The 27942-nt window shown below is 39.2% G+C and overlaps 2 protein-coding genes across 15 annotated transcripts; one reads left to right on the forward strand and one right to left on the reverse strand.

Annotated features, from left to right (window-relative positions):
• The first annotated feature begins 3585 nt into the window (after positions 1-3585).
• Positions 3586-11148, forward strand: CCN6 (cellular communication network factor 6). The gene is made up of 5 exons (XM_027631679.1): positions 3586-3672; positions 6951-7227; positions 7588-7830; positions 10249-10442; positions 10844-11148. Exons 1-5 carry the CDS (start codon positions 3610-3612, stop codon positions 11123-11125), a joined length of 1059 nt encoding a protein of 352 aa, XP_027487480.1. The 5' UTR covers positions 3586-3609; the 3' UTR covers positions 11126-11148.
• On the reverse strand, positions 3714-27243 carry TUBE1 (tubulin epsilon 1). 14 transcript variants are annotated; one of them, XR_003525450.1, is made up of 15 exons: positions 27165-27243; positions 27015-27088; positions 24156-24208; positions 22169-22244; positions 21489-21604; positions 20315-20436; positions 18852-19039; positions 17885-18060; positions 16984-17124; positions 15372-15512; positions 14269-14443; positions 12532-13030; positions 10980-11119; positions 10056-10324; positions 5889-5943 (listed from the first exon to the last, which is right to left on the reverse strand). XR_003525450.1 is itself a non-coding variant. In XM_027631657.1 (13 exons), exons 1-13 carry the CDS (start codon positions 27187-27189, stop codon positions 5885-5887), a joined length of 1443 nt encoding a protein of 480 aa, XP_027487458.1. In that variant the 5' UTR covers positions 27190-27243; the 3' UTR covers positions 3714-5884. The 14 variants fall into 14 exon arrangements, 4 of the variants coding, with proteins under 4 accessions (XP_027487458.1, XP_027487421.1, XP_027487468.1 ...); XR_003525455.1 differs by having other exon boundaries at positions 5927-5943; positions 10145-10220; XR_003525448.1 differs by lacking the exons at positions 10056-10324; positions 10980-11119 and adding an exon at positions 3714-4742 and having other exon boundaries at positions 5806-5943; positions 12916-13030.
• Between the last annotated feature and the right edge of the window lie 699 nt (positions 27244-27942).

Here is a 27942-nt window from a genome sequence, read left to right on the forward strand (position 1 = left end):
CAGTGTTGCACATGGCCTTGCTTAAGTGGGTATGCAGGACAAGATGAATTTTTGTCCCGCTGGAAGACCCCTGTCAGCCTGGGAGAAGTTGCTTACTCAGCTCATTGAGAAATGTGCTGTTGTTGGTGGTACTCCAGGAGGAGAGGTATGGGGCATTTTTGAGTGGAACTTGTGTCTGAAATTCAATGTGAGGAGGAGCAAAAATGACTCAAATTTGCAGAAGCTGAGCAGCAGACCAGCGAAGAAGGAAGGGACCTCACAAGAACACATAGGTGTTGGGCAGGTGATTCCTTCTCAAAGACCATCACAGCTCCTGGCCTCAGGCATCCACCTGGAAACTTCACTGCACTTTTGAGCCTGGCTAAGCCCAGGACCTGGGGCAGTCCATGCTACCTGGGAGCAAACTCTGCCACTCCCAGCAGGGAGATGTCTGTGCCTCGGTGCCAGCAATAGAAAGCTGACCTTTTAGTGAAGCCCATTGGTGTTTTTGGAGCACAGTTGTTTTGAAGAAGGTAGCTTCTTTCCAAAGCCTGCCTGAGTAAGCAAACAGCATGTGAGACAGGGTGAGCCAAGGGCAATATGTTGTCATATGATGTGCCTATTTCTTTTTACCCATCTGTTTGGTTTCTTTTCTGAATGAAGAGACACAGCCAGTAGGTTTGACTGACTGAAACAGAGGAGTCTCTTTGTAATATACATGCACAAAGAGCAACAAAGCAGGCCAATATGCTAAAACCCTTCTGCCAAAAGGTGACTCCCCAGATTTGGTGTGTGTCTGGTACTGGAACCCAAGTATTAGGAATGACCAAACCCAACCCTGGCTTTCATGGATTTTATCTCAATAATTCCACTGAAGCCAGTAGGGAGTATTGAAAATCCTGGCCCATACAAATATCAGTAATAAATACCTCTGGCATTTTGTCTAAGACTTTGTACCCAGTTAGAATGTATGATTATGTTCATTTATGGGTTTATATTTCATACTTTTCCATCTCTTAAGACAATGGCTTTACATGGTATATTTCACAGACAGGAAAACGATTTTTTGGCACCAAAGAAATATGTGTAGTATTTAGAGGTCACTGAATATACAGCTAAATTACATTTCCATTCAGGGTGGTATTAGAATGGCACCACACAGCAGAGCAGGTTTAGTTCAGGAAATGAATGATACTTTATGTAATCAAATCTGCAAGGAAGATTTGGCAAGAAGGATGCATACACACAAACTACTGCTGAGTCTGCCCATGGCATTAAAAACATTAATTTTTAAGTTGTGGGGGATCACTAAAGATCTTCAGGAGAGGAAAAGGGCATATAACCTCCATTTCTTTAAATCAGAGCCAATACTAGCAAAGACACTGACCCTAATACTGTCAAAGCATCAGTGCACTATTTATGCATAGGAGTTAGTGCTGCTGTCTTTGTGGTCTTATGGCTACTTATTATACATGCAGGGGTCAGTACTGCAGGTACTGTAAGGTCCAGACAGTCCCATTTAATGTATTTTTTAGGGAAAGGCAGTGAAGGCATGTTATTGCTTTGGAGACCTGAATGGTCCCAGCAGGGGCCCTGTTCCTAGAAGGAGGCCCTTTTTGGGCTGAAGTACACTGGTTACTTTGCACACATGAACAACCATCCAGACACCTAAAATCACATTTTAATGTGTTCTATCATCAGAATGTCTTCCTCAGGGAGGACCATTCCTCCCACTCCTTCCAAACCCATATTTTCTGTCAATCAGCTTAATTATACTCAAATAGTTTCAAAGTCTCACTCTCTAAAGCTCAAGATATCATGTTATCTGGGTAATTCCAACAAAACACACCATATAAAACCAAAGGTTAGTCCTACAGAAACATCTGTCTCCTGTTTCCCAAGGCTGGGGACCATTATCCACATCAGACCAGTCTTTGCCAGCTCACACAGAGCATTCCCAGTCCTACACTGGCCACATGTTTTATTTCTGCAATGCAAAGAGGAACAGCACAAATGAATGCTGTGTGCTACCCTTGCAGTCCTAGGAGGACGAGAATGGATGTGCTAGTCCTCTGACCTTCCTCACTTCTTCCAGACAGGAGAGTGAAAGGGTTGTCTTTGGGGTTGCAGGAGAAAACTGTACCTGGAACCTCCTCAGACAGCTGGCATTGCTCTGAAAGGCTGTCAGGAAAGATTTGGCAGCCTCCACCCTTGGAGGTTTTCCAGATCCAAATAGACAGAGCCCTGAATAACCTAGTCTGATCTCAGCGCTGACCCTGCTTGGGCAGGGATTGGACTAGAGATCCCCTGGGTCTCTTTCAGCCTCAATTATCTTCTGATTCTATGAAAAAACCTCTGTTTTGATAGTATTCAGAAGAGATGTTTGAGAAACCTGGGTCTACGTTCATAAGATTTTAATGGGAAACGCAAGGAAGACTTGAGTCAGACCCAATCTGCACTGCTGCACATGCAGAGAAACATCACTGAAATGAACTGATCTGCAGCATCTGCTTGTCACCTAGGTACTGCATGGACTTTATCATGAATTATGTGACAAAGTGGTCATGCCAAAGAAAAGCAGATTTTCAGTGGCTTACAGCTGACTCCTCAAGAGTTTGGAAGGGCAGTTCAGGGTGCATTTGTAACTGCATGCAGAGAGCATGTGGTCCTCCAAGTCTGGGAGCAAAATAGAATTTTTTGTTCTGGATTTGATTCCATACTCCCACCACTGCCTCTGTTAACACATGGCTGCTGTGTGAGTGTGGTCTTTGGCAGCCTCCCCTAGTAACGCTTGGGCTTCACAGGAGGTGCCTAAGCAAGGACAAATGCAAAGGAGAGGAGGAGCATTCACCAGGGCAACACCAACACCAATGCTGCAGGGCTGGGGGTTTTATGTTATCCTGGAGACTCCCACCTTTTAGCTTAAAAATCAAGCACATCACCTTGATAGCATTAGGAGGGAGGAAATTTGAAGATTTGAACAATATTGTTTTTAAGTGGTGGCACAACCGTAAGACAAGGTGCATACTTCAGGGAAAAGTACATTATAGTTTGGGCTTGCCCAGTAGGATTCCATGGAAATAAGTAGTGCAGAACATGCAGTAGCATTATAACATGCTGCAGTTTATCTTTCCGTATTTAGAAAGCATGTATTGACTGTTAATTTTCATGCTATGATTTGTTAGGCACAATTGATCAGAAATTTCGAGAAACTCTTCTTTCTCTGTCTCAAAAAATGCATGTATTTGGAGTTCTGCCCTTCAGATTTCAGAAATTCTTGTAATATGGATTTAAAGGCAATAATAACACTACATTTCCAGCAGCAAGATTTCAAGAATCAGATGTCACCCCACCCGACCTCAGTTAAGTCTGGCTGAATCAGCTGGATGGGATCAAGCAGGGTGTGAAAATCTGTATTCTAGCTCTGGGCAGAGAAAAGAAGATCAGTTGGAAATTTCAGTGTGAAGCTGGTTCTGTATGAAGTGGAGAATTTCAAGTGTGAATGCGTGTATGTGTTCGTGCATGTGCTGGGGAAAGTAGGGTTGGCAAGGGAGACAGAGGAGAGCTTTGTGTTCAGTGCTTCCTCTGACACAGCTCAGCCTGTTCCCTATCTCTCAGTTTCACTTCTGAATGTGCAGGAACATGCGGTGGCTCCTTGTTCCCACCATCTTCATCATCCCTTGTACGCAACAGGTAAGTTCATTAAAAAGAAGAAAAAGATTTCTCCCTTCTTCACCTTGTTCTGGTTAAAAGTTTTTATTTGCTTAACAACAAATTAAATTTCAGAGAAGCAAATTCCTCATAAAGAATAAGCAGCCATTCCCTACTCCTGAGTAAATTTCATTTGCAGCTTATTTACTGCATCAGTCCTGATTTTGGTAGTTTTTTTCTCTCTGTACATTAATATGATTTAGTGGGAAAAAAAGTGTTAGGGAAGCTTAAATTGCCAGTGACCTTGCGTTGTTTTTTTTTTTTTTTTTATTTAAGCACAAATGATTATCTGATGCAGTAAGGAAGTAAACATCCATGCTCATATTCCATATATGCTCATATTCCATATATCTATGTATATATGTGTGTGCAAATATGTATATATACACACAGTGGTCTAACTTCAGGCTAGTTTTATGAAGAGAAAGGCACCTGGGCTGTGTTATGCTTTGTCTCTTATAAGAAAATTTTAAGTGATAGCTTTTTGTAAAGGTATTTGCGTCAAAGCCCAGTTTCATTATTTATTGACTCAATTTTGAAAATTTGTCCTTTACAATCAAGATGAGTGTCAGATGGAGAATTTTCAGATGATTGTCTCCCTCCGCTAACTTTCTGCATATTTAGAGGCAGACTAAGAAAACTGAACATTAGCGATAATACATTGCCTACTTCTGCTCTTTGCTTATTTATGCCATACTGACCTTGTTCAATCTTTAACACATAAGAAAACAAACAACACATGAAGGGTACCTACACAATGGTCTCATTTTCTGATCTGCCCATAGGATCAGGAAAAGTATGCAGGGGGCTTCTGTGATGTGAATAACTTTGGTATAGAAACTCGGGGAAGCACAAATTAGAAAAACATTTGACCTGCAAACTTGACAAGCAAACTTTACATTTTCATTGTAACTTAATAGATATTTGAAGATTTTTCAGCTAAACCAAAGTTTTCGGTAATTCCAGTGTTAAAACTGTCAGATATTTGCCTGATGGTGTTTTTTCTTACTGGGGAACTTTGTAGTCTCACACCTTTCAGCTGACATCTTATCCTAAAAAAAGAGAGAAAAATCACTTAGGTAGAATTCTGTAGGTTTAAAGCATTCTTTAATTTGTAATACAAATTAAACATATTGGCAGAACACGTAAGATTACTTCCTGGTACACATACCCATTTTGAAATGCGGTATCTGATTCAAGCCACATAACCCCATATAGCTGGCACATGGTCAGATAATAACAACAACAACAACAACAACAACAATAATAATAGTAATAATAATAATAATGCTCTGCTTAAAAAGAAGAAAAAAAACAGCAAGGAAGCGTTTCCTGAACAGACCATACAGTCTTGAATACTGCTAAATGTATAGGTACACCTGTGTGTCTTGTTTCCATAATGATCCTTCAAGAAGCTTTACATTTCAATGCACATGTTCATCCAATTAACATTATGGTTTATAGGAAATGCTTAGCTGCCTAAAAAAAAGTACACTTAAGTTAGTTGCTTCTATATTATTGCTGCATTTAGGTAGAAAGGATTAGAAGAAATCCTTTTGCAAAATTACACATTTCTTAAACTATCTTCTTCATGCTGCATGGAATGCCACACAACATTCTTTAATTTTCATTTCCTATAAGAATTGCCTGTGTAAATTAATATCTATCTTAAAAATCATTCAGCCAAAGGAACTTGAAAGCTACTACTTTGGAGCTTCATTAGTAACTGTGGATTAAGATATCGTAAGTATAGTTGTAAATGACCATGAAAAATGGAAATTAATGTTAGAAAAAAGGCTTTTAAAAGGTCATTTACTGCTGCATGCAATTAGGCCGGCTTAATTATAGTGTGAGAGCTTCCATGGGCTATGACATATCAAATGCTGAATTTTGCAGAGATTTCCAGTTTGAAAGTTGAGCAGAAAGGAAACCCAGCTGAATGACCCCTTCACAAGCTTTCCCTCAGTGTCTCTGCTGGAGGTGATTTCTATACCAGTAGAGCCCTGCGGTTTGGAGGAACAGAGAAAAACTGATAAGTTGGGCTTCATGTGCCTAGAAAAAATATAGACTATATATTTTATTTTTTTTCTGCAAGCTTGATGGTGATACTGGCACCTGATGAGGGGCTGGATCTTGCCTTGCTCTTTTGCTCTTTGGGCAGTCAGAGCTGCTTGACAAGAGTGGCTCCCAGGCCTTATGTTGTATAATGGCCAAGTGTTGTGTGTGCCTCTACTTCATTATGGAACCGGTCATCTGTGGAGAATAAATATAGCGTGATCTGCATTTCTGCTGAAATCAGCAGCATGAAAAGATCTAATGCTAAGATCTAAACTGTTATGTTTTAGATGTAGTTCTTAAAAAATGCAGATAGAATATAGTTGTCTCAAATAGATCCTTTCACACTCTGTGCTGACTTAAATCTCCCCCCACGCCTCAGAAAAATAAACCCATCAAGAATTACTTAGGTTTTCCTTCACTTAAAAAAACCCCAAATAACAAACCCCACCATGAATTCTGAGACAGAATGTGCAAAACAGTAAATTCTAGCTAGATCTCAACTTCTTACTACTGATACAAATCTCTTTAATGAGATATGTCCTTGCTCCATAAGCCCTGGATTCAATGAGGACTTAGTCATGCAAATAAATACACTCTTAGAAAGCAACCTATTAAGCTCAGTACAACTACTAGCCTCCCTTATTAGGATTAAATTTTTGTGTGTAGCACAAGTGAATTTGTAAATATTATAATGCGTACTCCCAAACAACTACTCAAATTTTAGAGCAAAAATAACATTCAAAAGAGGTTCATTATTTTAAAAGGCTTTTGCCACGAGAACTAGCACACAGGACTGTGGCTGGTTATATAACTATGTGACGAATCAAAAGTTAATTAATTTGATAAAAGGTTTGTAGGAAGGAATACTTAAAATAAAACCACCTACTTTAAAACACTGTTTTTTCTACTTCAGTTCTACTACAGGTTTTGTTCTGTGGAAGGCAAAGGAAAGACCAATGAATTGTGTTTTGTGCAAGCAGTAGGCCAGGTTCACTGTTAGAACACCTCAGTCCATGACAGTGGATGAAGATGGTCCTCTGTCTCTTACCTAAACTCACAGCCTTTCACTTTTCAATCCCATGAGATGAGAAATGTTATGTGTCTTCATCCAATGTGACAGTGTTTTCCACCTCAACTTTATTTTATGCTATTCCAGGTACACATAATGCATTCAGCGCTCAAAATATCCCACTGTGTGTAAGTTTTTCCACAGCCCACCAGTGCAGCCTGGAGATAAACCTTCAGAAACTGGTGAAGTCCACCAGCGCAAGGAAGTTTGTCACTGGCCATGCAGATGTCCCCCTGTGCCAGCCTGCACCCCTGGGGTAAGCTTGGTGAAGGATGGCTGTGGCTGCTGTAAAGTCTGCGCCAAGCAGTCAGGAGAGCCCTGCAATGAAGCAGATGTCTGTGATCCCCATAAAGGTCTCTACTGCGACTACTCGGAAGACGAGCCTAGGTATGAAAAAGGCGTGTGTGCATGTAAGTTGTTCTTTCATGTTTCCTTCTTGAAATGCAGGAGGGTGGGACCATGCAGGTAAATGGTTTTGGAGGAAAATTCTGCTTGCAGGTGCTGTACAGCTCTGTGCTAAGCAATTTATCCTAATTTAGTTCTCTGACTGCTCAATCAGAGAATCTAAGAGTAGTGCTGGGACTGGCTTTAAACTTACCTGCATATGCATTAGTGAAACCAGTTCATCATGCACAAGCCTGTTACTGTCAGACACGTTGGTGACTGATTTAAAGAGCTGACCACATTTATGGCTGATCACATTTTAGCACTCTGTTAAGCAAGATCCATGTGCTCCTCCTGCGTTAGTAACTGTTGTTCACTGTTTTCAGATCTGGTAGCTGTAGGATGTGAGCTCAATGGAGTTTATTATCCCAACGGGCAGACCTTCCAGCCTAACCCACTTTATAAGTGCCTGTGTGTCAGTGGTGCAATTGGATGTACACCTGTATTCACACCGAGACTAGCAGTGAGTCCCTGCACCAGGGTCACGGGCAGAAAGAAGCCTGGACAATCTATTTGTGGCCTGGGACAGCACAAGCAGCTTCAATCAACCAACTACAGACTAATGTCAGGTGAGCCTGGCCACACTGGTAAACTTTTCTGTACGTAAGCCTCTGTGCATTTAGTGTCCCTGGCTCCAGCAGGCACTAGCACTGGCAGTGCCAACGCACTGGCACTTTCTCAGTTCTTACTGAAGGCCATTGCCAGGGTGACTGTTCTGTCCCACTTATCCCTCTTACTCTCAGGTCACAGACTCTTTTCTCTAAAGCTAATGAATGTGAAAAACAAAAAGGCTTTTGGCTTCTGTCACCAGGGAATTGGGCAAAGCATCATTCTGCAGAGGTTTATTACTCATCGGATCAGCCCAATTAGAGATGCTGGTGGACAGCCATTTTGCAGCTTGGGAGCTGTCTCACTTTCTCCTGCTTTGTGATGGTACAGAGTCTTGGTTTTCACATACATAAATTAACATGCTGCAGGCCTCTTCTTCCGATAGAAAGCAGAAAATGATAAAAATTGAATAAGTGGCTTTCCTGACAAATTTGAGGTCACTGTAAGGACAGCACTCCCCCTCACTTTCTTCTCTATTCAGTCTGACAAAAAACATCCACAAGCTTGTCCATGCTTGTCAACTGCCAGGGTCAGTCGATATTCCCTTTAACTCCATTCTTGCTCTGCTGCTAACCCTGTAGTTTTCTTTTTCACTTTAAGGAAGCACCATGACAGAAGCAGCTATCCTGGCCCTTCCCTGGCCACAGCTGCCTAAGCTTGCACCATCTCCTCCCCTGTGCATGTGCAGCTTTCCATGGTGAAAGTCATTTTCATCACAACCAATATGGGTACCAGACAGCTGAGCCATGTATTTGGTGGCAGCTTGAATCATGATCATGGATCAATAAAATAAAACTAAAAGGATTGCAACGCTTATCAGAAAACCTTCAAAGGCTGCTGAGTAAACAGGTAGATGCACAGAAGTCAATCTGCAGATAAACAGACCTGCTTACAAAATCTGAAGTTCAGTTTGGACAGCTTCTCACACATTAGCAGTGGTTATACAAGTTAGTAAAAATAAAAAAAGAATCCTTACTTCAAAATTATGATACAATACCTCTATCTAATATCAAAGCCTTTTAAGAGAAATATCCTTAATGTTTGTTGTATAAACATGCATTTGGTAAGGCAACTGACTTCAAGTGAAGAGTGATTTCTTTTCTAGAAAAGTGTTAACCTGATTCAAGAGAGAACATACTGAAAACAATGGCAACCAAACCATTTGACCATTTGACATACAGTAATTGGGTTTGTGGAGAGATATATCTCAGATATCTGGAGAACAGTATTAAGCCAATATTCATTCCAGAATTTGAATCAACTGCACAGAATGACTTTGAGAGAAGACACCCAGCTTGCAAATCCTTCCTGTTGGCTCAGTTCAGAGAGCTAACACCCTGTCTCTGTGGTGGCTGTATGTGCTGAAGGATGCTGTTCCTTAGGAACCTTCTAAGAAATACACCTTGAAATTTTTGTTTCAAAGTCTTTCCCTTTCCATTTCCCAGACCAGCAGAAGTATCATGTCAACTTGTGCATGAACTCCATGGATGGCTAAATATCTATTTTGAAAAGTCCTTTTGCTGTTAGTGTGGATAAATGCTAAGTTTCATTTTACTGCTCTTCTTTTGTTTTCTAGCTTTCTGTTTCAATTGGATTTACCTAATTCGGACACATAAGGATGTAACTAAGTCATACTTTAAAAAATATACAAAGTATAAATGACCATTTAGCTTCCCTTTATTTGTTGCAGTTCTGTGAAAGGCTTTTAAATTGCTTGCTTCAATGAGATTTTTAAATTGCTGTCTACTTCCAGGTATTCTGAAAAGCTGACAGCAATTCTGGCAATTTCAGGTAATTCTACCTCTGCTCTTACATAAATGTCCAGATTACACATAGGTTTTCTGCAGTTTCACCATGAACTTTTCCACTACAATTCTATTTCTTTTTTTTTAAGTGTACTCCACCTAATCCAGGCGTCATCCATCAGAAAAACAGACTTTTTGGTGATATCTAGAGGTGATTGGAGTATTTTATTCCTCAACACAAACTCTAAAGTCTTCACAGTATATACAAAGAAATGAACATTAATGTTTTCAGCAGCCCTTTACAAGCTATGTTTGGCCTGAAATAAAATAAAAAAAATCTGGACATTCCATAAAAATTCCACAAATAACCCTCTCCACATAACATTTCCATTAAGCAGAACTGGAGAGTCACATAACATATGCAATTTAATAGTCCTTACTAGGACCTGTGTATCCAGTGTCAGTAATGTTTAACAGCAGCTCAGCTGGCTTTTGAATAATGTCATTTATGTCTCATTTCTACGTTTACCTCCAGAAGTACCTTCAGGAACAGAAATCAAAGTCTTATCCTTGTATTTTCAATTCATCCTTTTGGGGCTGTTCTGCTGCATAAATAATATATTGATGTCTTAGCTTACAGAAGCTTACCGCTAGTCTTGAAGAAAAAGTGCCTTGTACAGGCAACTCCCTGGACACCCTGCTCCAGGACCTGTGGCATAGGCATATCCAGCAGAGTGACCAACGACAACAGAAGATGTGAGATGAAAAAAGAAAAGAGATTATGCTTCATCCAGCCTTGTCTGACTAATATGCTGAAGAAAATAAAGGTATTTGCTAATATAAAATTACTTCTTAATAGAAAATTAAAATATTGGAGCTAGTGGAACTAATAAAATATTTACTTCTTTCTTTTTTAAGGGTTTTAAGATAACTCTTATGTTTTCTACATTCAGTCTTCAGGCTTCAATAGTAAACTACAGATGTGTAATTTAAAGCAAAAAAATATAATGTCCTGATATAGATGTGTTGCTAGTGCTGCCCTGATGCACAGTCACTCTATCTGTATTTTCTATCTGTTGACTGCTAAAGGAAAAATAAGGCAGTTTCAGACTAAGTTAGTTTCAGACTAACTTTTAAGATATTTCTAAGTAAATGTTGCAACTATTTCTTACATGCTCTGTTTTTAATGCATAGAAAACTCAGGCTTTTCTTTGTTCTAACATTAAAGATTTCAAAAGGAAAAACATGTCAACCGACATTCCAGCTTCCAAGAGCAGAGAAGCTAGTTTTTTCTGGATGCTCAACTACTCAAAGCTACAGACTAACCTTCTGTGGGGTGTGCTTGGACAAGAGGTGCTGCATACCTAATAAGTCCAAAATGATCACTGTACAGTTTGAGTGTCCCAATGAAGGCTTCTTCAAGTGGAAGATGATGTGGATAACATCGTGCGTATGTCAGAGGATTTGCAGTGCTCCAGGAGATATGTTTTCGGAACTCAAAGTCCTATGACAAGTTACACCACTGACTGTAACACACTGACAATGCAAAAGCACATTCACACCCTGAAGAGTTAGCATAACCCTCTGCCACAGCAGTGTTTATACTGTGGCAGTATCAACAGTATAAGCAGTGAAATAACATAAGTGAATACTTACTCATTTTTTAAATGTCACTGGAAAACACAAGCAACAGTGCATCTTTTTAATGTAACTGTTTTTATATGGAGAAATACACTCTTAAGAAGGATGCATGTAACACTAGTACTGTCCAAACAAGAACTTCTGGTAATTAAGAAAGGCAAAGCATGACAGCTTCATGCCTCACTGTAACAAGGTGCTGCCCACAAAAAAAACCACAAACATGCTCTAACCTATTAGGAAAAATATTACCCTGTAATACTTCATCTATCATTCCTGATTCTTAAATTAACCTTTTTGACTATGTATCTGCAACAGTAAAACACATCAATGCTGTTTGAAAATGAAGAATTCAACTTTAAACTCAGATTGCTTTTTGCAGCAGATAGTGTTCCTCTAGTGTTGTGAATATAAACAATGCATGTGTAAAGGACTAAAAAGTGGGCAGGCAACTGCAGATAATAGATGCAACATTTCAAGGAAACTACTATTTTTAGAACATTTTCTTAAAAAATGCACTCCACAAATGCTAGCACAATGTTTTATTGAATGCTTCTTGGACGTATACATGGAAAATTGTGCTTACTTATACACCCACTCCAACTCTGCTAAAAGGACTTCAAACTTCAAGAAATCATTGTATTGATCCATTCTGATCTGTAACAGTTCACTAGTCTTGCTGTTTTAAGACAGCTGAGGCTGGTAAGCAACTGGAAATAGCTGTATGTTCTATTTCATAAAAGTTCTTACTGTAATATAAAAAGCTGCTTACCCTGATAATTATAAATATTAAACCATCTATTTTACTTGCCTTCTTTCAAGCCTATAAACTCTGTTCTCCAAACACTCGTTATAATTCTTTACATATATATATAACTTCACTCTAAGTGCATGTTTTGGTCAGAGGTATACTGTACTATCTCATTATCAAGTGCAACTCAGCATTCAGGAATATGAATCATTAAAATAATATGTTAATTAATACTCCAAGTATAATACTTGAAACAAAATTTATCTTGTGGAATTTTCTGATATTGCCAATTTTGGTATGAACTCAGAATGCTCTAATATAGCTAAGTACAACATAGAAGCAAAAATATTAAAATGATGAACATAGCTTAGAGCATTCTGAAATGTCCACTGTAAAGCTTAAGAAAGCAGTTTCATTAGAGACTTGCTTTCATCTTTGAAAAGACTACATAAGCTTTTCTTTTCTTCATAGTTGCTCATTAAAAACCAAATCTAGCAATGGTGATCTTTCTTTGAAGCAAGGCCTACCTCTAGTTTACTGTAAAGTCTGAGAAAAGAATTACATTTCTGGCTGCTAAAATCTCTTTTCCTTCTCTTCACAGCATATGGTGTGTCAATTTAACTCACAGTTAGGATTACTGCTCTTACTGATATCAGCTATAATTAGGTGCTGTCAAATCTTTCTTACAGGTAGGGCTTATCACTTAATATGACAACTCTTGAGCTGAGGAAGCCGTTGTCCTGGTCCCACTTCAGAATTACAACAGCCAGGCATGCTGCAAGTCATTCTGGTTAACTGAAGTGGCTGGATGCTTAGGAAGTATTTCATTATTTTTAAACAAAAAAATAAAGAGCAGTTCTTCCTTCTTTAAACAGCTATCTTCAGTCTTGATGGGTCTGTTCTAGGCCCACCTTTTGTCACATCCAGTTCATTGTACTCTTCTATTAGATCAGACAAGGAGGACACAGCTTCAGAAAAACAGCTTTGCTCCATCCCATCTATTTGCAGATAATGGTGAAGGTGAGCCTACAAGAATAAAAAAAAAATAATTCAGTGTTATCATTTTTCTTGGCCCCTAATTGCTTTGGCTCAGTAAGTACCATTTAGCCTGCATTGAAGGGGGAAGTGCAAGCACTGCAGAAAGGAGACTTGAAGACTTGTATCATGACACCCCTTGTTTAAACACTTCACAACTTTAGTAACAATCCTCTATGGAATCATAATCGATATTCCTGATTCCTTAAACATCCATCCTTTCATACCGCTCGGGTGTACCCTAGGGGACAAACAGTGTTATTGGGTTTATGTGGCAAGGTTTTGGCAGCAGGGGGAGTGCAAGGCTGCAGGGGTGGCTTTTGTGAGAAGATAACAGGAGCTGCCTGCATGTGGGACAGAGCCAGTTCCAGCTGGCTCCAGAATGGACCTACCACTGGCTAAAGCTGAGCCCATTAGTGATGCTGGCAATGCCTCTGTGACAGCATATTAAGAAGGGGTAAAAAGGATGCACAACAGTTGAGATTGGATTTAGGGCATTGTGAGAGAAACAGCGCTGCAGACACTAAGATCAGGAAGGAAGGAATGGGAGTGAAATTCTGAGACTGGGAAGAAAGGGGAGGAGTGGGGATGAAGGTGTTTTCAGTTTTGGTTTTATTTCCTGCTGTCCTACTCTGTTATTCACTGGCAGTAAATTAAAATAATATTCCCTGTCTGTTTTGCACATGACAGTAACTGGTGAGTGATCTCCCTGTCCTTATCTTGACCTACAAGCTTTTCATTGTATATTCTTCCTGTCCTGCTGAGGAAGGGAAGTGAGAGAAAAGCTTGGTGGGAATCAGCATTTAGATTAGATATGAGGAAGAAATTATTTAGAGGGTGGTGAGGCACTGGAACAGGTTGTGCAGCAAAGCTGTGGATGCCCTATCCCTGGAAGTGTTCCTGGCCAGGCTAGATGGGGCTTTGAGACACTTGTTCTAGTGGAAGGTATCCCTGTCTATTGCAGGGGGGTTGGAATGAGATGACCTTTAAGGTCCCTTCTAACCCAAACCATTCTATGATTCTGTGATATTGTCAGGTAGGTACAGATTAATAAAGGATTTACGCTTTTTAAGAAGCAGCTGTTGGAATGGCTCCTTTTCAGGTAACATAAATAAAAATCTTGGGCTATTAATTTTAAGCAGTCCCTTTGCCATACTAATATTTGCTTCCCAATAACACAAGATGCTAACGATTAGTGACTACGGATATTAGAACAATAAGAGTTGCACCTTTTTCTTGTAGAGCTTCATAAATCTCTCCTTGAGTTCAATGAAAGTTGGTTTTATGCAGGTGTTGTTTGCTAAAGCCAGAAGTGAATGGGAATGGCCCACAGGAGGTACTGAACACAAACCAGTTTTCCAGCCCTCTTGATTCCAGGAGACAAAGTGCAGAGAAGGTTTTAACCTGTGACACAAAAATTTAGTTATCTAAGGAATGTAAAGAACATGAAGGCTAAGTTTTCTGTCTTAACTAACAAACTGAAAAGGTTAACATTTAAGCTTTCAGAACAAAGCAGGACAGTTATAACTATCATTGTGAATAAGACATTTTAGACTTCAGACTAAACCACTGAGTCTGTTTGAAAGTCAAATTGCAAACACCAATATTGTTTTGCTAATTTAATGTATCAGGATTTGAAAAATGAAGTTACAAGTACCTATTTCTATAAAAGAGACTGCAAGCCCTCCGAAATTTAGGAAAGGGGCAGCTTAATACTGTGTGGGGACAATCAGTTGACCTGTAGTTTTGAAATAAGTTAAATGCTTTAGCTTCTCAGAAATTTTCCCCATGCTTCCCTGTCTGCCTATAAGCAGGAAAGCACGGGGAAAATGTCTGTCTTCCCTTCTGTATGTGAAGCTTGCCTGCCTTTCCTGTTATATCTATGTAGCTCAATAGTGTAAAAGGTAGAAACAGGGTGCTAACAACACAGAGTTGTTAAAATAAGGATGATTTCTTATCTACATGACAGTAACCATGAAAGAGAGATATCTTCCGTTCAGTAAGAACAAACTTCTACTACAGAACTTACTTTTCCAATATCCTTTACTGTCAGGAGACCCCTGGAAGGTTGGGTTTTGCTTTCTTTTGCATTTTTGAGAAAGGGAGGAGCAGTACAGGGATATCTAGTCAGCTTCCTTTATTTGGAAATCCAGGAATGCTGTGACTTATTCTCACTCATTGCATAAATTAATTACAGTTTCTTCCCTTCTAAAATTCAGAAAAATATTTCTGAGTAAACTGATTTGGTATTGAAACTCTTCAAATGAAAAGTTGGAGTGCTCTGGATGACTGACAACAGTTTCCCATGACTACTTTGTGTGGTATTACAAACCTTTCAATATTTCGGCGAAGGTCTGAAACCTGCACATTTCCTCGAACAAGAAGTGCACAGGCAAGGTAGAGGCTGTGCTTTGGATCTGCTTGAATTAGTTGATGATCTCTACTAAATGCATCTGAAAACATCTGATCCAACCTAGGTGAAAAGAAAGCAGTTACCTACTCTTACTAAAGTAGGATACAAAAGCTTTTCAGAACACCCACCTGCAGGGTTTGAAAGTTCATAAAATTCTAGAGATAAAGGTACATCTAATCGGGGACCATAAATTACAGGAAAAAGATTCAAACTTTTACATATACATATGTTGGCATTGCAAGTTTTTAAAAATACACTGGATCCATTTTTTACTCTTCTCCCTCATGTTACAAGCCACTGTTGAGTCAGAGAAGTTGCCTTTATAAAGGCAATTTGAGGTCAATAGTTACAAGGTCTTATGACAATTTGAGTGGACAATCTCACTGTGAAAGATCTGACAAGGAATATCAAAGTGCTGCTGACCCTTACAGAACTGGTTATCTGCCAATTACGATTCATTATTTAAAAGATCAATGAATCATAGAATGGTATTGATTTGGATTAATGATTTAGAAAAATACAGACTATACATACTTGTCTACTTATTCTAATTCTATCACCCATGACTGCTGATCATATTCTTTCTCTCTTCACTTCCTTAAGCAAGTTTCACTGTACTGTGGGATATCAAAGCTGGTGTCTTGACGTTCCTGTGGACCCACAACATCTAAGCTATTCTTTCCATTTGTCTCAAACTCTCTGCATTCATCACCTCTATTTCTTTTTTCTTATATCACCTCTGCCACAATCTGCCTATTACAAAAAAAATAACTAAATAAAGGAAACAAAAATATTACTGTTCCCACTTCATTCTGAGACATCCTTGACTGAGCATCTCCCCATAGTATGCTTCCTTCCCCCAGCACTGTACTGTCTCCTCAAGGAATGTTTTCAACAGATACAACTGATTGTCACAACTTGCTATCACAGAACAGGGGTGGTCCTGCCCTCTCCTCTGCTTTGCTTACTTTCATCACTTACCTTTAGTTGCTTCTATCATCATTTGGACCTCTTGCTGATTGAACTTAATTCACTAAACCCAGTAAAATTTATTTTAACTGGTTATTTTTCTGCTATGTCAGAGGGATAAATACCTCAAAGAACTTTACAATAGTGTTGGCTTATCATTACAATAAGTTGATAAATAGGCACATTGCACCTCCAGACTCAACTAAGATGCCATTACTTCCCAAAGAGTCTAGTTTAATTCCTTGTCTTAAAAGTATTTTGTCAGTCAAGTGCATACTGTTACTCAAAAGAACTTGTGGTGTGGGTTCTAAGTAATAAATTTTTCCAACAAAAACATTTCCCAACAGAGATTAAAAAGATGTCAAGTTTACTGGCTCAACCATTACAGAGAAAAGAGACAACAGATGTTCCAAAAATCAACAGGATGAATTTGAACATGTGGCAGACTTAAAAGTTTTAGAACTTCCACCCTTAGTTTTGCTACAAAATGGAATTTTTTAATGAGAACTATAGCAAAATCAGAAATTAAGCTTTAAATGTGAAACTCCCATTTTTTTCCTACCTTCTGGAAGGTACGTTAACATCCGCCAACGTATACAGAGGAGTCAAACTTGAAACCAAATAATGAAGTCGAGGAAATGGAACCAAATTCATACTGATTTCATTAAGATCCATGTTCAGGGAACCTTCAAATCTAGCAGAGCTGAAAATTAACAAACCATTATAAAACTATTATAAACCAAAGAAATCACTTCTATAATGTAAAACTCCATTAAATCTATTTTTCAACTGTTTTGTACAATAAAACAGTAAAACAACACAGCATTCAAGAAACCCTCCACGTATAATTACAAAACTTTCACATCTGGCAGAATCAGTGCTAAATCTTATTTACTTATACTTCTCATTAAAAAACAATAAATCATCAAGAATAAGACCTTGTTTCCCAATTGCAGTCTTTAGCACTGTTTTTCAGTATGTGGACATAGCTGACTAATACCAGTTAATTAATACCAGTTTTACTAAACAAGCTATAATAAAATATGTGTGACTTAGCATTCCTGACAAGCTGTTTAAAAGAAAAACAGGCCAATACTCCAGAAGTATATTTCTTGCAGTAATAGACCATTTAGGAGCAAAAATGATCTAACAGTATTTATAAAGTAATACAACTGGGCTAGAAAGACAAACCCTTCTGGGCTCCACTAAGCATTAATGGAAAATAATATCCTTCTGCCTACAAATTTACTTCAGTTTTAAGACTGTCATGGCTAAAGCAACACCACTACAATCTGAATACTTCCAAATACCTTAGCATTTAGTAACCAATTCTTAAAAAGAGAAGACTCATATCAAATGAAAATCAATTTATATTATTCAAGTTGATCCAGGCCTGCATATTTGCAGCAAACACCACCTCCAGCAATACCACTTTTTTACAGAGGAATAACCTGTAACTTTACCTTGTCAGGTTCAGCAGCAAGTTGGCTACGATATTATTCATTGCATCAAATGGCTTCTCTTGGAGAGTTTTTACACTGCCTGTACTTGATGTCACCAAGCTATTTTGCTTCACGGTTGACCCCAGTTTCCCAGAATTGATCATCTGATTAATTTTATTAACTATATCAAACAGAGACTTTGAGAGAGAGAAAAAAAAAAGCAAAGTAGTCTTGAGCAAAGAACTTTCAAATTCAGTACCCCAATTTTTCACTCCTATTAATATAAAAGCCTGCTGGCTTTTAAGTACTGTTAGCTCAAAGATTATACCTTTGATACATCTAAGTCCAACTTTTGAGCAATTCCAGTTGACTGAAGTGTTTCTAAAAGCCTGTTCCTTACATGTCACAAGTATGTACAAAGCTTGACACAGAAATTTGAATTCTATTCAACTGTTTAAAATCCTTATCCTCTAAAAATGAATATTAAATTTTCATAATACCTCTGAAAGGAAAAATATATTCTCCAACTATATATCAGTTTCTCTTGCTTTTTTCATAAACAAATACCAAGACAGTCACCAAAGTTAGATTCAAACGGGTCTAGTACTTTGCAAGGTCAGGTATGCCTATGGTTCTCCTATCAGCCTACCTCCTAATCAGCACACTTAAGTCTGTAGGAATCTGGGGTAGTTTGTCATTTCTCTTGCAACACTATTAATACTATGCACAAAATGATTGCTAAAAGAAGACACCCTCTCTCAGTAAATAGAAGCTTTTCAATGTTTACCTTGAAAAGGACAAAAAAATTCACTCTAGACTACTTTGAAGATGCAGAGCAACTTTTTAGTGATACTCATGTTCATTTCAAAAGCCTGTGACTTAGAACTTTAATTATTACTTTAATTGGTACTCAAATCAATACAGAAAAGGGAGAAATTTGTGCAACCTAATTAAAAAAAATTGACAGAAATATAATATTAATTCTTACTTCATTCTCTACTGGTAACACACAGTCTGCATGTTCATTAAGCTCCTTCATAGCCAGAACACTATTATATGGAGAAGTAATAACATCATCTTCACCAGAGGGATAAACTGAAGTAACAAATCTATACACTTCTGGGAATTCGTCCTCAAGCAAATTTAGTACAAAAGTTCCAAGACCAGATCCTGTCCCTAATTATAACGAAAACAGAATGAGAGAAGATAAAAGGTTAAGGTTCCCCATGTTATCTTAGGCCCTAAGACCCACATATTGGAGACATACAACTTTTCAATTATATATGTTAATGAATATTTTCTGAAATATTTGGCTGACAGTGGAGGCTACTCAAATGTAACTTAAGGCAGGAAAATTTTTACCAGACAGGAAAATAATTAAGTAAAAAAGGTATTTTCCACAGTATACCACTCAGGATGAATTATACAATCTCAAAAATTTCTGCAATCCAAAAAGTCCTATTATGTAACTAACATTTTCCAAACTAGCATTTCTATTTCTTATTTTAAAATTTTTATTTGGATTTTGAAACAAAACATTTGCTTGAAAGCACTGAACTGCCCCAAACAATTACGTTCTTTCCTTTTAGGGTTTCTTTATAAAGTTTTCTCATTCTCCAGTCAAAACAGAACCACCCCTTTCTACCAGCACAAAAGCTTTTTTCCTCATTATCACTAAGAACACAGCACTGAGCTCAAATTTGAGAACTGAACTGTGATCTTTTTCTGAATTTGCAGCTACATTCTCAGTGGCAGACAATTTATTCTTATGAACAAGACAGTAACTTTCTGCAATAACAGAAACAATATCTGCAGGGTCTCTGAAATTAAGCAAACAGCCACAAAAAAGGCTCTTGACAGAGCTCTTGCTTCATATTTAGAGCTATTTTCTGTGTCTTTTTCCACATCATAGCCAGTTATAATACATGCTGCTCCCAGGTTTCTGGAGTAGGAAGGCTTAGTGGCAAAGGATTCTCCCTTTTGACTTACTAACAAAGCAACTAGATTGGATTCAAGAGAATTATGTGGAAGGAAAACAGAAAACCAAAATTTTTCTAAAGCAACATTTGAAGTCTCCTTCAAGCCTTTCAGAAAACGCTTTCCCCATGATTAAAAGCAACTTGATTACAACAATGACATCAGTGTTCAGAGGCCACTGACTCTTCTTCTGATCAGTAATTCTGAGGAGTTTATTTGTCTTTGGTACCTGCCTTAAACCATCCATTGTGTCATATTTAAAATTTTAGCAGCATTTTTGCTCTGGGTAACACATTAGGGCTCCTTAGTGGTCTAACAAAATAAGTAATAAATCACTCCAGGTCCACTGTGGTTTTTTTTTATTACACATTCTGAACAATGTGAATTATTATGTTTATCTTCTTTTCAAGATACATGTTTTTCTTTTTCATCTGTGGCTACTGCAACCATACTCACTATAAAGACATTACTTACCACCTCCCATGGAATGAATTATAAAGAAACATTGCAGACAGTCGCAATGTTCTGCGGTTTTCCTCAGCTTTTCCACAATGTTTTCCCGGTACTGATAGCCATATAGCTTATGACCTACAGCCCTGAGGATATAAAAAGTACTTTAGAAAAATATTCCAACAATCAATCTTTCAATTTTTTATTCTATCTCCTTCTAATTGACAGTTTAGAGTTCAGAGTCCAAAGCTGGGTGCAACACCTCATCTGTGAAAGCTTCCAAGCTGTGTCTACATAATGAGAATATGGGAGTCAGGATATGGTTTTAATTTTGAGGATGCAAGCAGCACTAAGTTCACATTTGGAGCATGCACTGTTATTTTGCACTGATCAGGAAATAAACTCCCACATTGGATGATCTAATTGTAATAATGAAATGAAAATTATATACTCCTTAACAATAAGGATACCCCTATGCAAAATGTGTACTGATCTTCCTTTGAGTACTATGCAAGTCAAATGATACCAGTAATTAAAAAAAAACCCAAACAGCTCATTTTCCATACACATGCCTGCTAGATGGTGAAGTTACAGGATGTTTTATTCCGTGTATTGCCTTACAGGATGTTTTATTCCCTGTATTGCCCTCCCTTTTGGCACATTTGCTGATGATTTGCTTTCCAGTCTGTAATGCACTGAATATTATTAGAGGCACATTAGGGTCTCCATGAAAATTTGCAATTCGTTATGTTAATCAATCTTTTTCTGAATTTCTCTTTTTGGGAATGTAGTTTAGATGCACAAAGCCAGACTCTGTGGTGCTTAGAAATCAGAAATGTATTTGTTCATATATCTCATTTCCACAGTAGTTGCACAGTCTCAAACTAGATTATGGCTTAGACTGAGCAATGGAAGCAGCTGAATACCAAAGAAACAAAAATAAAAAGCATGCTCTTTTGAAACGAAAATCAAAAAAGAAGAAAAAAATAGACAAAATGGTGTATCAGCAAAATTATCCTTCTGTAAAAGCCTTTTCAAAGCCCTCCTCCAGGCAACAGTGACTCCAAGTTTGCTGGTAAAATGCTGCTGGTAAAATGCTGCCCAGGTGCAGAACGAAACAGAAAGCTACGGTTATCATTTCCCTTTTCAAATGCCATCTAATTAGTTGCTAAGAAATGTGTTCTGAAGAGGTTCTCACCAGTTGTTTCCTGAACCAGAAACATCTGTGATAAGTTGCTTGCTATCAAACATATCCCTCAACGGTCCCTGCAGAATTTCATTTACCACACCCTCCTCCATGTCAATCAACAGTGCCTTTGAGAAGAGAAAAAATTAAAATTCAGTCAGTAAGCAAACCACCCTTGAAATAACCCACTAAGAAATATAAAATTATTTACAATATAAAAGGTATACTGCTTCTACTCTGCTCCAGAGAAACCTTTTTTTTCCCAGTTGTTAACTAGGAGACCAACTAGATTAACCTTAGCTGATTTGCCAGAAGTTGCTCAATAGGACAGCATTTCAGATAATGAAATTTTGTTAAAATTTTTTAATATTTTGCCCTGATAGAAATGAAGACCTTAAAATATTTCGTTTCAAGTCTTCTTGCTTCTTAAATCATTTAAAGTGGCTTAAGGAAACCCACTTCTTAGAGAATTCAAATAAATACTTACTTACTAATATCGGCAATCATTTTATTGGAATTACAATTTAAATGACTCAACAAGACTGGCAGTAAACTGTATAATTTGAATGAACCATGAAAGTTACTATTAGAAATTCTACTATTCAAAGCAGTATTTAAACCTGTATGCAATTTTAAGGACTTTATGAAAATTCCCACAGTTGTACATAAATATGCAATGTAAAAAGAATGACCTTTATAGATTGCCTTACTCGTGCTTTTAAAGAGCAGATTTTTCCTTTGTAAATACCAGGACCATCACCGCCACTTCTGAAAAAAAACAGTAACAGAAAAATCTAAGCTCAGATTCGTAAGAAAAAATACATAACATAATAAAATTTTCTCTTTAATATTTTGTGTTCAAAGGAGTATGACCATGCAAACAAACAGAAACACCCTGAACATACTGCTAAGAAAGACCTCACAATTCCTGGAAGTAATGCAATTACAGGACACTATCTCAGTCAGAAATAGCCTAAGCATTACTTCAAGAAACTGAAAAGAGAAGTACTGAATGTTTACTCTCAGATACAGCCTCTACAGGAATTCTAGTTTGCCAAAACTTGAAAGGATTCTCTTTTATCAGTATGTAATATGTGTATCTGCATCACATAATTGAACACAGCGCACCAAGCAGCCCCACAAGGTTTTCAGTGGGGGTCGTTACAACACTGTACTTCTGCTCAGGTGTGAAACCCGTGTTACTGCACTAGCACAGCACTTACATTTGACTTACTTTGCTATTAAGATTTACCAGTTCAGAAATCATGCTGAGATGACATAGCTACTTCTTTCCCAGGATTGGTTGTAATGAGCCAACATAGGAGACTGTGCATTGTGCTACAATCATATTTTTTCAACAATGAATGCTGGTGCTTCTGCACTCAAAGAATGAGATACTCCAGTCTGGCCAAACTATATTGAACACAGGGGAAAAAACGCAGGGATACTGGGAGATGGATCTAATTTTCCCCTCAGTTATTTCCCTGATTTGGGAGCTGGCCAAGAGCAAAGTATGTCTTAGACCATTCTACATTCAACCACAATAATATTCCCAAAACATCAGCTAAAACTTGCTACAGTGCCAGTGTTCTGACCCTACTCAGTCCCATTAGAAATGAGGGGAAAAGAGTATGGGGCTGCGCTGAATTCCTCCAGGATTTTCCATCTTCTCACTCAAAGAAGCTCTCCAGACACTTCTCATTAGCTGAACAGCTCATAGCAGCCTCCAGTACTCATGTGATTTCTCTAGCCTACACAACACCTATATGAGTCCGTTATAGCAGCACTAAATACACCTAGAGAAGTTCTATTTCTCTTCAGGGACTAACAAAACTCAAAGAGGAAAAAACCTAACTTCAAAACAACACTTCTTTTTCTTCCTGTTGTCTTTGTGATCTTTCATGAGAGACCATTCCTTCAATCACTTGGATTCAATTGCTGAAAAAAATCTCCATGTTCCTAGAATCACAGAATGGTTGTGGTTGGAAAGGACCTTTAAAGACCTTTCTGCCATGGGCAGAGTCACTTTCCACTAGACCAAGTTGCTCAGAAAGAAAACAGATATTTCCATTGCAGTCAACCCCCCAATTAAAAATTTGATGAATTCGTTAGGCTCGTACATAAACGTGGGCATTTTTTACAATCAAATTTTCTTGGTTAAAAAAAAAAAAGTTATTCCAGGAAATACCCGCAAGGAGTGGCAATCATAAACTTCAATGCATTTGCATTGTTCTTTCAAAGAGGTAAAATTTGAGATAAAACAATTTGTGTTTCAACGCCATTTTAATTAAAATCACATGCTGTACTATAACCTTGTCATATGATGGAAGGAAAAAGAGGTTGGTCAAATCCTTTTTAATTAATTTAAAGACAACAGCAATATCCAAGTGCACATTTTATTCTTGCAAATTGCAAGGATTTTTCTAACTAGACAGATAAGAGATGACTGAATGCTCTTAAGATATGAATTGGTTAATCCAAACTTTCAACATCTTTAATTACTGAACTAAGTATACTTAAAATGGAAGTTTAGAGAGGAATACAAAAAAGCAAAATCTTTTCCTAGTACAAACTAAGTGTGACTTGAAACAAAGAAAATTATTACTTAGGTTAAGGGAAGACACTTGAAGTGTGGATCCACTGTGTTAAACTCATGAGCTTCTTGATAAGACAACTTACCTTGTATCTACGTTCCTAAAGAAGCTGCTTAAGGCTTCATCATAAATTCCTTTCTAAAATGAAACAACACAAAATGATGTATAACATCAAAAATTCTCAGTGCTTTTTCATAAAATAATTTAAGTTGGAAGGGACCTCTGAAGGTCACTTGTCAAACCTCACCACTCAAAACAGAGTAAACATCTATGTTGAATCCAGTTAGCTCTAGTCAGCTCTAAACAGAACATTTCACTGAAAAATCAGGTTATTAAAAACTGACAGGAGGTAGAAAATTAATTTTTCAGCACAAGATTAGAAAACTGTAGTAGCTTACTGAAGATCCCAAGGCAATTATTAAATCGAATAGCTGCTGTTTAGCTGACTCAGTTCATCACTTACACAATACTCAGTTCATCATGGGCTCGATGCCCATGAAGTTCTGTGAAAAGGAAAGCATATCACACTGCATCAGTGATTCCAGAAATCCCTGCTGAGGACAGCATGCAAATTACTTACCCCGCCATACAGCTAAAGAGACCTGGCAAGTTAAAATACTTTAACATTATTATTTACAGATTGCTTACCATACTCAAGACCTGGTGAGGGAGAATTTGGAAGACACTGTTTTGTACTACACTACAACCAAAAGACTCTCCACAGACAATATGAACATCACCCATTGCTTCTAGAGAAGGCATCGAAGACTCATCATATCTGTTAATATACTGTGTTAACCAGGAAACAGTATCTTTACAGTCACAGCAAGGAAAGTGTGATTTTGTTCAAGGTACTCAGACAATCCTATGCCCTCTTCACAGTGCTATTTTCTTTAGCACGGCTGTATGGTAAGTTTAGGGCACGAGCTAAAATGGAGAACAACAGTGGAATTTGGGGGGCTTGCCCTTCTGCTTTTCTGCCAGTGGCAAAGAACTCGCACTGAACAGTCCTCTCTTGTCACTTACTGCCTCAAACCTGGTAATGTCTGGCTGTAGGGAGGCATCCTGGGCTTTTCAAGGTGGAAAGGCTGGAGAAAGCTGACCAGAATTAGGGATCACAGAATATTCTGAGCTGGAAGAAACCTGCAAGGATCATTGAGTCCAACTCAGCTCTACACAGGACCGCCCCAAGAGTCTCACCATGTGCCTGACAGGATCATACAAATGCTTCTTGAACTCTGTCAGGCTTGATGCTATGACCACTTCTCTGGGGAGCCTGTTCCAGTGCCCAACCACCCTCTGGGTGAAAAACCTTTTTCTAATAGCCAACCTAAACCTCTCTTGACACAACTTCAGGACATTCCCATGGGTCTTATCAGAGCTCAAATCAGTCCAGCAGTTTAATTACCTAGGTAGCCTCATCTCCTCGGATGGTAAGATTGACGGGGAGATAGACAACAGGTTAGCAAAGGTATATAGTGCTTTTGGAAAACTCCTCAAAAGAGTATGGCGTAATAAACACTTGAAGAAAAGTACAAAGATCAGTGTTTACAGAGCCATAGTGCTGTCTACTCTCTTATATGGTTCCGAATCATGGGTCATCTACTGCCACCACCTGCGACTCTTAGAACGCTTCCATCAACGCTGCCTCTGTACAATCCTAAACATCCACTGGTCAGATTATGTGACCAATACATCTGTTCTAGAACAAGCAGCAGTCACAAGTATTGAGGCCATGTTGCTGAGAACACAGCTGCATTGGGCAGGACGCATCTCAAGGATGAAGGACCACCGCCTCCCTAAGATCCTGCTTTATGGTGAACTTGCCACCAGCTGCTGAAGAAAAAATACAAGGACTCCCCGAAACAACATCTCAGCCTTGGTCATATTGATCACCATAACTGGTCTACTCTGGCCTCAAATTGGGAGGCCTGGAGACACACCATCTATAACGCTGCTGCTTCCTTTGAGAACGCACGCAGGATCACTCTCGAGGAGAAAAGACAACGCAGAAAGAATCGTGCCCTGCAGAATATACCATCTAAGGAGTCTTTCTGCTGTGCCTTCTGTAATCGGACATGTCTGTCTCGTATTGGCCTTATTAGCCACCAGTGTGCTTGTAACAAATGTGGATAGAGCCTTTCCCAAATCTTCATTTGCAAAGCCTAGCCATGATCATTGGTCACCAGAGAGAAGAGATCAGTGCTTGCTCTGCCTTTTCACCTCATGAGGAAGTTGTAGAATGCAATGACATCTCCCCTCAGTCTCCTCCAGGCTGAGCAGACCAAATGACCTCAGCCACTCCTTATATAGCTTCCGTTGCAGACCCTTCACCATCTCGTGGCTCTCCTTTGGACGCTCTCTAATAGCCTAATGTCTTTTTTATGTTGCGGTGCTCAAAACTACACACGATATTCAAGGTGAGGCTGCCACAGTGCAGAGCACAGCAGGACAATCACCTCCCTTGACCAGCTGGTGATGCTTTGCCTGATGCCCCCTAGGACACGGTTGGCCCTCCTGGCTGCCAGGGCACTGCTGATTCATATTCAACTTGCCATCCACCAGGACCCCCAGGTCCCTTTCCGCGGCACTGCTTTCCAGCCTCTCATTCCTCAGTCTGTACATACATCTGGGGTTGTCCCATCCCACGTGCAGAATCCAGCACTTTCCCTTGTTGAAACTTCATAGGGTTGGTTATTGCCCACCCCTCTGACTTATCAAGGTCTCTTGGTAGTTAAAACTCGTGACTAGTTAAAAGGCACAAGAATCTGGGGGTAGTTTTGCTCCCAGTGAAGCGGCCTTAGTTTAATCAAACAAACACAGAGCTTTGCAGTCACAGCGACGAAGGCGGAAGGGAGCGCAGGGGCACCGCTGCCTCCCGACGGCGAGGGCGCTCGCCCCGGGCCAGCGGCAGCCGGAGCCGCGGCGGCACCGGCGCCCTTACCTTGTTGACGGCGGCGTGTTCCCGCAGCGCCAGGTCCCAGAACCGGCAGCCCACCTGGTTCCCGCACTGTCCCACTGCAAAGGGGAGAGACACGGCTCAGGCACGGGGACGGTGTAGCGGCGGGGGGCTCTGGGCACCAAGACTCCTTACCCTGCACCACAACCGACTGCGTCATGGCGGGGCCGGCGACGCTCTGCCGTTTCGAAGTGGGCGCCCGGAAGCCGCCCCCCCTGAGTTCCTGCGGTGGAGCGTCCCACCCGTTGCCTTGGCTGCGGGTGCCCGCCCCGAGTGGAACATCCCATTAGGGACCGCCGGGGGGGGTGAGGCGATCGGGGAATTGTGGAGTTGGTGAGCTGCTCGGACACCCGCTGTAGTCGTGAGGGTGAACCTGTGAGGAGCTGCAGAGTCTCAGACACAGGAGACTCAGCAAAGACCTAAAATGAAGTCCTTGTGTGGGAAAACAAGTAATGGAATCACAGAATATCCCGAGTTGGAAATATTTCCATACAGTACAGTTCATTACCTTTTATGGCTAAAAGTGGTGCGATAAGATGCATTTTATTTTCCCCAAATTCATAGTTCAGGAATAAGGTGTGAAATGTGCCAAACGGTATGAAAATACAAATTAAAAATTAAGTGAAAAAGTGGTCATTCAGAAATGCTGTTTTAATGTACCTTCCCAGCAGGCTTGCACATTATGTTTTTCTTTAAGCTCAGTTTCGTATTTCTTGTGCATATAATTTTCCACAGTGCAACTGGGAGGTGCTTTTGCCCATGTGTTTAACTTCAGGAATAAAAAAAGGAAAGAATGAAAAATGTAGAGATGCTATTGTCTCAGCACAGCAAGACTGGTCTAGAACAGCTAAGCTGCAAAATCATAGAACTGTTTAGGTTGGAAAAGACCTTTAAGATCATGAAGTCCGACTGT

Source organism: Corapipo altera, unplaced genomic scaffold, assembly GCF_003945725.1.
Source record: "Corapipo altera isolate COAL_440 unplaced genomic scaffold, ASM394572v1 2b, whole genome shotgun sequence".
Lineage (NCBI taxonomy): Eukaryota > Metazoa > Chordata > Aves > Passeriformes > Pipridae > Corapipo > Corapipo altera.